Below are 11739 nucleotides of genomic sequence, written 5' to 3' on the forward strand. Positions count from 1 at the left end.
GAGTGTGAGGACTTCAGTGGAAGATTGTGTGTTTGTCATTCAGAGCGAGTGTTGTAATTGCATGATGTTGGAGCTCGCCGCTGTTCTCCATGAGTTGGCAGTGTCCTGCGTTGGCTGGCGTGCTGCGCCTCCGTCGCTCTCTCTCTCTCTCTCTCTCTCGCCTGCCTGACAAACACACAACCCCCCACCCCCACAGATGCACGCACACACACACAGTCCCTCTGCGATCCCCCCCGACTGAAGGCGCACAGGAAGTGCAGCCGTGGCCCAATTATAGCGTGACACCTCAGGCCGACCGTTGCCATGGTTACGTCTTCCCTGAGGTCCCCTGGAGTGTGGCGCTGAGGAAGAAGGTCTTATCACATCAGCCATCGTTACGGCAACAAGCGGAAAAAAAACCAAAAAAAAAAAAAAACCCGCACGGCCCGGCTTGCGCCGAGATCTCCTTCTTATGTGGACTTGTGAATAAAAAAAAAAAAAAAAAAGTAAAGAAGACATTGCATCACAGCGTGCGTGGACGTGAATGGAGATTGTTTGTGATGTGTGTCAGCTTAGGTGCGCTTGCCAAACGGCGTGTAGGTGTGCTTGTGTCCGCATGTGTGTGTGTCTGTGGGGTGGTGATAAGGCTCTCAGCCACGCCATTAGGTGACTCATAATCCACACACACACACACACAAGTGCACATGCGTGCGCACGTCTCGGCGGAAGTACAGCGGCCGACAAACACACACCCCCAATTAAATGCCAGCGAAAGCGTGCGGACGAGCGCGCGATGGCCAATTTCTTTTTATTTCCAAAAAAAAGGGCAAACAGATCTATACAGTACAAGTTGCACATGAAATAATTTAGACGACTCGCTCACTGATAATGTGGTGACGACAGGATTGAGAGTCCCAAGTAGAAACAAAAACATTTGGCTCTTTTTTTTTTCTTCTTCCTCTTTAGTTTCTTTTAAACGGCTGCAACACAATACATCCAAACTGGAAAGGGATGTAAAAAAAAGACATAATTTCCCGCCCGCCCTTTCCCACCCGTCCCCCCCATGATATTTACAGTATATTTACATTTTTTTTTTCGATACAGCGACACGTCGGTGTCCTTCTCTCTCTCTCTCCTCTCCAATTCACTGATTGTCAAAAGAAAGGATGGGAATGAGTGAGAACATTCTTGAACAGAGGTGCAGCTCTGCACTAAACATCGTGTCCATGTCTTGGAACCAACATGGTGTCCAGTGTGTGTGTGTGTGGTGTGTGTGTGTGTGTGTGTGTGCATGTGTGCGTGTACGCATGTGTGTGTCTTTTACACTTCAACTCCTCGACAATCATCCGAGCAGGATTCTGTGGCAAACATTACTATCCGTCCAACGCACCGCTGCTCCTCTCCTGCGCCAGGCCCAAAGAAAAGTCGGAGCCTCTGAGGTCAAACGCGGACACTCTGCCCTCAAACCCGGGACCTCCCGGCTTCCTCTTCAGCTCCTCGCACTTCCTGTATTTACAGATCTGGTGTCCCCTCTTGCGATTGCGGCAGCTGCTACACTGTTCGCAGTTTGTCTGACGCCGACACGGAACGCACTCGCCGCAGCGCTTCCTCTTCCTCCTCCCCCCGCCGCCTCCGCCCAGGGAACCGGGAGAGTGGCCCTCGGCCACCAGGCCCTCCATGCCCTCGGCCCCCATCGCCGTGCTCCTCCAGTGGCCTCCCCCCATCTGGAACCCGGTGAGAGGCAAGAGAGTGGGGCTGAAGGGGAACCAGGCACCCAAGTAGGGCTGGATGTCTGTCCTGCACCCGGGCGAGTTCTCTTCCTCCTCCTCGGGCCCGGATCCTTCGACCTCGCCGTCCCCCTTGCCGGCCTTCACCTCGGGGGCCTCCCTTTTGGTGGGCTGGCTGCTCTGCGCGCCCGGGACGGCCTGCTCCGTGGCGGTAGGTGTGAGCGCCAGCAGCCCGGCGCGCATCAGCAGCTCGGCGGCGTGGGCCAGGTGGAGCCCGCTGGGCGACTCCCACATGTCGGGCCAGGAGGGGGCCCGGCGAGGTTTGGTGGGGCCGGGCGGGGCCGCCTGCTGCTGGGCCGGGGAGGGCTGGATCAGGCCTTTGACGTCCATGCCTTGGGAAGGGTTGCCGATGTAATGGGACAGGCCGTACGGGTGGCTGGAGCGCTTAAGGTTGGGTCTCAGTGGCTCGTTGGGGATTTTAGCGCTGCTGTTGGCTTGGTCTGGCGAGGAAGGGCCAGCAATGTCTACTGCTGTGGACATAGCCGTGAATGTGGGCGGCGGTTCGTGTCCTTGTGTGTACGCCGGAGGGGGGGGGGGGGGCAGGCGAGGTGAGGGAGGGAGGGATTGACGCCGGCGCGCGGGCTTGACAACTGTCCTGCTCCTTCAGCCAAAATGGCAAGCCTTGGCCTGTGTCCCTATTCCCATTCTCTGCAGCAGCCGTGGAGTCCTGGGGAGCAACACATGAACAGGGCAAAGGGAGGAGGGTTAAGAATAGAAACGTCGGGGGAGAAAAATGCAGAGTAAACACAGCGGGGCTAACGTAGCTCGAGCCGCGCTCAGAATGTAACAAATGCATCACAACAACATCATCATAATGTCAATTGTTTGAAAATGAAAAAACTCCCTAAAGCTAACCGGCGCCCGTGAGCACGAGTGCATGTGTTGCTGCTGATTTCCGCATACAGGAGGGTTAGTATCCCTTTAAGAATTTCACGGTATATCAATGCAATCAATAACAGAGCGACAACAATATGCAAAGATATGCGCATATGCGCAGGTCAAATGTGGAGCGCGCTTTTCAAATACATTTTGACGACTGCTCTTATGTGGGTGCCAGCCATGGCGATGTGGCTTTCCGGGGCCAGCATAAAACACAGAAGCGTCCAAAAACAAGGCTGTCTTTTGTCTGCTATCGACGAGCAACGGCGAGGTGCGCAACGATGCGGTGGCAGCGGATAGAGGAAGGGAGGAAAAAAAAAAAGCAAGCAGACTAAAATCCGCGGACACGTTTTGGGACAAAAAACGGTGCCGGAGAAGCCACCGACACATGTAGCGGTCAGCCGAGGGCACGGCGGGCTGTTTTTTTTTTTTTTTTTAACGGGGAGAACGGCGAGGCTGCTCGGTGTTTTCGGCCGAGTCGCGGTTACCTAAGACGACGACGCTCGGCCGACGCCACGGCGCGCTGACCACAGTCCGAGTGGTCGCTGCGACACGCACGGAAGGCGACAGACGAGCACAAAGCAGCCCCGAGCGAGCGGGAAGTGCCGCGCCAACGTCCGGTCTTACCTTCTAAAAACGCCGCTGTCAACGAAAAAAGGCTTCGATGAAGTCATGAACTAATGGCGTTGGCGCTGCTCGGAGCGTACACAGACGGCCGAGCTGCCGATTCCTCCTCCACCTCTCCGTCCCGGAGGGTCTGCAAACACTCGGCACGGAATTTGGGGGCGTCGCTCAAAATGCGAAGTGGACTCTCGGCGGCGGGCCGACACCGCCGTGGCGCGGTGGTCGACGCGGTCACGACGACCACCGCGGAAATGCACGGAAACCTCTTCGGCATGCAAACGTCAGCATGTCAGGACCGACATGGCCCCAGAAAAATAAAATAAATAAATAAAAAAAACTTAACTTGTGAAACACTCCACATGACCGCCTGCTGTCATCAAACTACTTTATGTGACAACTACTGCAGTGGAACGTGTACTAAAACAAGTCTTCAATGTTTTGCTTGAAAGAAAAATCTGAAAATAATGTTATTTTCAGACACTTATCATTGTTATCAAAAATCCTATCAATCATCTTACATGTAAAGTCTCATTAAAAGATGCGACTCACAAAAAATATATACGTAATATCAGTTCAGGCTTGAAGAGTACTTACCGTGTGTGAATAGAATGTAGTTATTTACTTTTTAATGTTCCAGAATTGTAGGGAGTAGCTGGACCAGAAGAATGCACTTGCGCTACATGGCAGAAGGCCCAGTTCACCTAATTTGTTAGGAAACACTGGAATAAACATAAACATTGAAGTTGATTTCCATCTACCTATATTTAATATGTCCGCACATGTAACTGTTCTAAAAGTATAGCGTCACATGGACAAAATATATATATGGCGGTGTATGCATGGTACCAGATGATCATTTTAAAAGCGTGCAGAAACTCAAATGCTACATTGTATACCATAGGTCTCGTTGTAATAGCACCTTTAATATTATTACCGTCATCATAATCTATAAATAGCTGGAGCACAAATGCTCTGGAGATTTTAATGTCTGTACGTTTAACATGAATTAAAATAAAAACTGATTTTGTTGCGATTCATATTCCTGACTCGTGCTTTTTCTTTGTGAAAGGTCAAACCCCCCCCCCCCCCCCATCAACATTTAAAACTGTTTTGAAACTGTTGAGGAAATATAATGCGCCCGGCCATGCCCCCCTCTTCTGAACACACAATAAACACGGCCACAGACTAAAGCCGCTTTGGCAGGTGACTCCTCACACGAACGCGAAGTCCAGTCCACCTCTTGCGAGAGTCCTGCTTGCATCTGGCACGCAGCCACATAAGCCCGCGCACGCGCCCGTGCTCGTGTGCGTGCGCGCGTGTCACTATAGCAGCAGGGGCCCCCACCAGCACTCGTGAACACGCTCTGGACACGACTGCTCGTGTAAACACAGCGTCTTCTAGCGGTGACCACACATACTGACGCGTCCTAAAATGGCCACTGGTGCTGGAGGTGGACACTGCAGAACCGAGCCCTTCCCCCCCCCTTTTTTTTTTAATCTGGCACGCACACAACCAGGCAGTGTCTGATGCACTGCGTTGACAAACACACCTGAGGTACTGTCGCACCAAAACAAAAATGTGCTCATCTGAGTTCCGCCAAAAAGAAAAACTTTTATTCGCACGATACAGAAAAACAAATCCTGAAAATGGGACACACGGGGAACAGTAGAAAAACTCAAGAAAAGGTCAAATTTGATAAGCAGAGTTCAGTTTTGAGCACACACTGGTCAAGAATACGCACAGTGACTGATTATGGTTCATCGATACTTGTCAGGATCCGAAGGAGATGATTTAAGACAAACGTTTATTTCTTAGCTTAGCAAAAAAAAAAAAAAAGAAAACAAGCAACAATCGTCTTTGTAGTGTGTCTTGGAACTGAAATGATTACAAGCGTTCAGTTCTTTCGGTATAACTCGGGACACAAATCATTCCAAAGTGGGTCAAGGCATGAACAGCGCTACATCTGACCGTTCATCATTCCATAGCGCTCACACACATAATACTTTCATATCAATTTGTGGGTTAGCAGATTCTACTGAGGCCTGTGTGATCTGTTATGACAACATAATACCGTTAAAGTGTCCTCGCGATGTCGTGACGCGGCGCGGACAATACGGGGGTCGGGGCGCCCCGAAGTCGGGATCGGTGGGCTCAGACGTCCCTCTTCTTGATGATGAGGGGGCCCACGTTGTCGCCGGTTTCCTCGTTGTGCTTGCTGTGGGCGCCGTCGCAGTAAGGGAACTGCAAGAAAGGACGGAAATAAGGTCATCAGGTCACCGCCGTGTTGTAATAGTCTGAATTGATGTGGTTTGTAAATTAAAACTGACGTTGTTGTTTCTCTCTCACAATATTTAAATCTTTATTACTTGGACTACAGGCGTTCTTTACTTTCAAACGGTTCTGACATACGACAATTCCAGGAAATAAACAGCATACTAACTATTTTAGCATGTGTATCAAGTAGGACTTGTTTGAAGGTTTACAATGCCTACAACAAATATGCTAATTTACATGAAACCGTATGTTTTGCATAATTGTCAGCATTAGGCCAGCAGTGGGGCTGTTCATGAATGGGTGGTGACCTCAACTGCAATTTGAATGGGCATGGAAAAGCAATCACCGAATTGAGTCTGAGAATACCGTCCATCCAACCATTTTATGAGCTGCTTATCCTCACGATGATCGCGGGAGGGCTGGAGCCTATCCCAGCTGTCAATGGGCAGGAGGCAGGATACACCCTGAACTGGTTGCCAGCCAATCACAGGGCACATAGAGACAAACAACCCGTCACACTCACACTCACAATCACACCTAGGGGCAATTTAGTCTCTCCAATGAATGCATTTTTTGGCATGTGGATGGAAACCAGAATGAGAAACTCCACACAGGTCGGGCCAGGATTTCAACCCCAGTCCTCAGAACTGTGCGGCCAACGCTCTACACCTGCCTCACCGTGCCGCCCTGAGAATACCATTCTACTTTTATTTTTGCATGAGCTGCAACTGCTGCCATGCCCCATTTAGAAGTCTGCCTTTTTCAGCACGGGAGACATTTACCGTAATTCCCGGCCAACAAGAGCGCACCTGGTTATAAGCCTCATCCGGTACATTTGGAAAGGAAATACCATTTGGTACATACATAAGCCGCAGCTCTGTAAAAGCCGCAACTGCCCACACTGAAACACGAGATATTTACAAAGAAAGACGGTACAAAGAGAGTTTAACGCTAGTGCCACCGCGCTAACGCTAAGGCCACGCTAACAGGGCCGGACCGATGTGACGGTCTGAGCGCTCCCCCGTGATGAAAAGTCCCCTTGTGATTAATGTGCATGCGTTACTAACAGGGAAAGTCTGGATATGTAGAAGACGGTTACTGGGAAATCCCCCACTCTCATCGTTCCTCTTGTTTTACATAGAGCGAGCTAACATACGTTATATCCTAACCGTAACCCTAACTTAACCTTAAAACAAAAGTATGCACATATCTGCACGTTCGCTGTGTTCGTCTTTCCGAGACGTCCGTAGCGAACATGAACACTCGGCGATAAGTTGTCGAATGGCACGCGTTGGAAGCACGGATGCGGAAGTTTCAGACAGGCCGGAAGTTTACAAAATATGTGCACTGGGAGCCCGCAGATCATCACAGCGGTAAGAGTGACTTCCTCGGCACATACATTCCACCGTCTTACTCTTACCTTTTCTGCTCGAGTGCCCCCTGACGACCATTACAAAAAATGCACAAAATAGCTGCATCACTGCATAAACCGCAAGGTTAAAAGCGTGTGAAAAAAAAGCCGCCGCTTATAGGCCGGAAATTACGGTACTCATAGAAACGCAAGGCATACACAATAAATGGGTTAGTTGGAGTGACTCGAAAGGACCCCAAGTTAGTTATTTATTACGATGCTTTCTCACTTACAAATTTGTGTAAAGGTCACAATCGTAACAAACTTTGCTGTAAACTGGGGAACCCATGTAATTAACTGGGAACATTGTTTGGAAATCCTAACAATAGTGTGAACACTGGAAAAACCATTGGCGTGCAACACAAAGTTGAAAGAGCCTTTGCTCACGAGTATCAACCGAAACAGCGACTTGATGGCTGACCTTCTTCGACTTCCAGCAGCGGCAGTACACAGCCTTGGAGCCAATGTCCTCCATGTCAAAACTGTGCACCACTTTGGGACTATCTTTGTTGATGCACGTGTTCACCAGGCCCTTTTTGCAGCTCCGCCCGCTCAAGTAACGACTGACCAGGAAGCCTCCCGCGGCCGCGACAACCGCCACGGGCAGAGCGACCAGAAAATGCTCTGCGGAGAGAAATATGTAGCGCAGTGAATACTAAATAGTGACACAACGGCTTAGGTGACAATACTGTTAACGGCAGATGCGAGTGCAGCGTACACGGACGGATCGGACATACTGCGTCAAATGTGAGTTTGACATTATTGGTGACTTGCAAGTTTTTCAAGATACCTTGACTTTGAAATTTGAGATACAAACAACGTATGTTGGCAGTACTCAACGAGCGGAGGCTTCAAGCTGTTTAATGACACTCCTAGTTGAAGCTAACTCAAAAAAACAACCATAAAACAAAAGAGAATTACACGTTGCACACTTTGAAAAACCACAGAGACCTGTCAGAGGATATTTGAACACAAATGGTGCCTTAGCACATGTAGACAGACAGTATGACACTCACAGGTATATATTCTTTATCCTCCACAAAACAAAACAAAAAATAAAACAGGATCTTAATCGTTGTAAAATGCTTCCTCGTCTGTCTACATATGTGTTACGAAAGTAAGTTTCTTTCGGCTTGTCCCGTTAGGGGTCACCACAGTGTAACATATCAGATGAACGCTCATATTTGTTTGGCACAATTTTTACGTCGGATGCCCTTCCTGACGCAACACCTCTTGGGGAGACAGTTAATATATGTTACTAAGATTTTATAAAGTACAATATTTTAGAGCAGTGATTCCCAAACAGTGCGCCGGGGTACATTAGTGTGCCGTGAGCGCTCTTCAGGTGTGCCGTGGGAAGTCATCCAATTTTGTGTAATTGCAAAAAAAAAAAAAAAAAAAAAACACACATTTATTCCAAGAAATAGTGTATCTTTATTCATCTATTTATGCCATTGCGGCACAATGACAGACAGAACAAAAAATCCTCTTCTATTAGATGGCAGGAATTACATACAATAATTAGTCTATCCATTTTTGGTGACATTTGTTGGTGTGCCGTGGGATTTATCAATTGTAAAATATGTGGCTCCGCTCTATGAAGGTTGGAAATCACTGTTTTAGAGTGCTATTTGTAGCATTAAAAACAAGCTAGATATATTTTTCAGGGGAGGATATTTGAAATTTCCGAAAACTTAAACCTTATTTGTGTAAGTATAAATTTAACTTATGTAACGGGATTTTGTATCCCAAATTTTGACACACTTTCCCTTTTACATCAACTGAATGGTATTAGCGTAGATATTGGTCGACTTTTACTTGTATTGAATGTGGGGGGGGGGGGGGGGACATATCTGGAGTGATGATTTTCAAAAGTCACAATTTCTAAAACAAGTTCATTGTATGGTTTTGGTGTCGGGGTGGTCTGCAGAAGCGAAGGCCGGTTTGGGACAAACGGAGCCAAAGCTATCCAGTCTGCTCTCCTCCATCACTAATTTGTACATGAAAGATTGCATGAATAACAATAAAGGGGGAGGGGGTGGGATTCATTTCAGTTTTGAGAACCTACAAGCCTTATCTGGTCTAAATCCAGCCCAGATAACGGTATATTTTATCAGCAAACAGGATCATAACAGATCCTTCTTTCTCACAGAGGAACGCATTCTTTTGAGACTTCAATATTAACAAACATGAGTGTAGCCATTGCCACAAAGGTACTCCTGACATTTTAAGATGAAGGAGTAGGATTTTTTTTTGTTGTTGTTCTAAAAAGGCCGCGTACATCGCTTGAGCGGTTAACCGGTCTCCTTATCAGCAATTTTATTCGGGAATCATGAGACAGTTGGCCCATCTTCAAAACGATGAGTGGTTGTAAACAGTTCTACGGCTTTTGAATCGATTAGCTTGAGCTAGCCCGTAGCCCTTAGCCACCAAATACAGCAGCAGCACTTCACGTCATTGCAGCGTTGTTGTATTTTACCAACTAAAGGTCATTCGTCTTAGGGGGCTGCGTTTACTTCCGGTTGCGTTATGCAAACAAACAAACCAACAGTCATGTAAGCGGCCACAACGGACTAAACGTCAGGGGGCGAAATGTACACCCTCCCCCCCCCTTTTTTTTTTTTAAGTTCAAAAGCCGGTCCCCGCAATGCCACGCGCAATAGTTTTGCACACTTTACCTTTTGACAACCTCATTCCTGAGCTGGTTGATAAGTGCGGCATGGCGGTGGCCATGTTTTCTCTGTCTGGACGCTACGCTCTTCGGCGTCCACGGCAAGGTTAATAGCGGCTGCACGCAAGTGGACGTTGTCCTCTTCCTGCTGGCGTTTGGTCTCGTCCTGCGTCGCGCCCACGTCATCCCACGACGTACTCGACGTCACAGAGACACCGTGTGACAAGATACTTCATCACGCTGCCTCACATCACTTCCGGTTTCGCTTTGCCGCTATTTTGAACGTTCTAAAAGGACTCCAACTAATAACGAGTTCGTTTGATTCGTGGATTTAACTGCCGCTATCATCTGTATTTAATAACACGCATTATGTCTTGTGAACAGTGGACATTGTTGCGCGTTTGTTACGACTCTTTACTCGTTTGGATGGCAAACCTCCTGATGACAAAGATATTTTCTGAGGTTCTCGCCCTAGTGAATCAATGTTTTAGTACCTTTATGTGATTTAACCCAGAGCGAGACAGTTAGTCGGGAACATATGCTACAACTTGTCTTTGTACTAGTCCAATTTTTGTCCCCACTAGTAAAACAGTTCAACACACGAGCTAAAGAGAATACAGTACTGTATGACGTTTTCCAACCTGCTAGCAAGATTTGAATGTAGCTTTACCTTCAATGCCCGCCCCCTCTAGTCTCTGCTCAAAGACACGCCCCCAGTTCACGATTTTCTTTAAAAAAAATACATTTAAAAAAAGGACCAGGGCGAATTATGTACAAAACATGCGTATGAATGACAAAGTTCAAATATATCGAGAGTGAAATGACCGTGGAAATGTGCGGTGACTAACGTCACCTTCATGGCGGACGTTTCTGCAGCCGTTGGCGCTTTGGCGACACTTCGAGGTGATGCCGGGAAACTTAAGAATGTATCAGCGCATCAGGGACACATGAACAATTAATATCCGGCAACATTGTTGTTGTTTTTTCAACAATGTAAGAGGCAAGGACTCATTGTATTGAATGATTCACTGACATTTCTGAGGACACCTAAAAATTGATCAAGGGATAATTTCGACCATCCGTTGCCCTCAATTTATTTTTCTACCAACAACACATGCACTGGAAGGAAAAAAAAAAGCCATTTGAATTGACTTAACATGATTAAAATTTTCAGTAAAATTTACGTTTGCTAGTGTTACAGGCATGTTGGGACATATCCCAGCTATCCATAGATATTTTTATGATGTGGGAGGAAACCAACGTTCTTGGGGAAAACCCACGAAGACACGGGGAGAACGTGCAAACTGCACACAGGCAGTGTGCCAGGGGGTTTGAACCCATCCTCAGAACTGTGAGGAAGACGTGCCAACCCGCAGGGGTCAAATTCAAGGCCCGGAGGGGCAGATCCGGCCAGCCACATGATTTCATGGGCCCCGCGAAGCCAGATCTAATGCCAAGTTCCATGATTCTTGTAAAAATCTGTACCAAAATTTCAAATTGCCGTGTATCATAAATGATCAAGTTGAGATATTACAAGCATTTTTGTGTTACCAAATGTGAATAGTTGAAAAAATTAACCATCATAAACTGATTAAATATTTTTGTTTCAGTCATAACGGCCCTAACATAACAATGCGGCCTGCGAGAAAAATGAGTTTAACACCAGTGCGCTAACCAATCACGCACTGTGCCAGCCATTTATTACATACACGGTAAAATGTAAGATCACTATCGTTGTAGACAGGTGTGCAGTCTTACCTCATTAGTAATGCTGACAAAAGTGCCATAAAGTGTAAACAAACATTTTTTCCCCCAAGTAGTGTCACCACTGTGGCATCCGGTGTGAACATAGCCAGCTTTATTTCCCAAAATAAGTTAGAATGAAAAAATAATCAGTCAATTCACGTTGGAAAACTAAAACCTAAAGAATTTCAGACATGTTTATGTAGGAATCTGAACTTTACAGAATTCAATAGCACCAATGCACTGAAGCTGGAAGATTAAAAGCGACCCCCCGCAACTAAATAACCCAGTCCTTACACCCATGTTCTCCCTAAAAGGTGTTCGAATGAGTCGACGCAGGAGTCAGGCGTTTTTATTACACAGTTTAATCA

At 47.2% G+C, this 11739-nt stretch overlaps 2 protein-coding genes across 4 annotated transcripts; both read right to left on the reverse strand.

Annotated features, from left to right (window-relative positions):
• Positions 1 to 737: 737 nt before the first annotated feature.
• On the reverse strand, positions 738 to 4219 carry LOC133509163 (CXXC-type zinc finger protein 5-like). 3 transcript variants are annotated; one of them, XM_061835925.1, is made up of 2 exons: positions 3273 to 4219; positions 738 to 2433 (listed from the first exon to the last, which is right to left on the reverse strand). In XM_061835925.1, exon 2 carries the CDS (start codon positions 2244 to 2246, stop codon positions 1353 to 1355), a length of 894 nt encoding a protein of 297 aa, XP_061691909.1. In that variant the 5' UTR covers positions 2247 to 2433; positions 3273 to 4219; the 3' UTR covers positions 738 to 1352. The 3 variants fall into 3 exon arrangements, with proteins under 3 accessions (XP_061691909.1, XP_061691911.1, XP_061691912.1); XM_061835927.1 differs by lacking the exon at positions 3273 to 4219 and adding an exon at positions 3134 to 3253; XM_061835928.1 differs by lacking the exon at positions 3273 to 4219 and adding an exon at positions 2793 to 3125.
• Positions 4220 to 4856: 637 nt separating this feature from the next.
• Positions 4857 to 9860, reverse strand: zgc:110843 (uncharacterized protein LOC541492 homolog). The gene is made up of 3 exons (XM_061834808.1): positions 9633 to 9860; positions 7376 to 7578; positions 4857 to 5510 (listed from the first exon to the last, which is right to left on the reverse strand). Exons 1-3 carry the CDS (start codon positions 9685 to 9687, stop codon positions 5421 to 5423), a joined length of 348 nt encoding a protein of 115 aa, XP_061690792.1. The 5' UTR covers positions 9688 to 9860; the 3' UTR covers positions 4857 to 5420.
• Positions 9861 to 11739: the final 1879 nt, after the last annotated feature.

The sequence above is a fragment of the Syngnathoides biaculeatus genome, chromosome 11, assembly GCF_019802595.1.
Source record: "Syngnathoides biaculeatus isolate LvHL_M chromosome 11, ASM1980259v1, whole genome shotgun sequence".
In the NCBI taxonomy this organism is placed as follows: domain Eukaryota; kingdom Metazoa; phylum Chordata; class Actinopteri; order Syngnathiformes; family Syngnathidae; genus Syngnathoides; species Syngnathoides biaculeatus.

Coding starts and splice junctions, on each gene's coding strand:
- LOC133509163 (XM_061835925.1), bottom strand. CDS start 2,246: ATGTCCACAGCAGTAGACATTGCTGGCCCTTCCTCGCCAGACCAAGCC.
- zgc:110843 (XM_061834808.1), bottom strand. CDS start 9,687: ATGGCCACCGCCATGCCGCACTTATCAACCAGCTCAGGAATGAGGTTG. Junction 7,579..9,632: donor AGGAATGAGGTTGTCAAAAG/GTAAAGTGTGCA, acceptor TTCTCTCCGCAG/AGCATTTTCTGGTCGCTCTG. Junction 5,511..7,375: donor GCTGCTGGAAGTCGAAGAAG/GTCAGCCATCAA, acceptor CCTTTCTTGCAG/TTCCCTTACTGCGACGGCGC.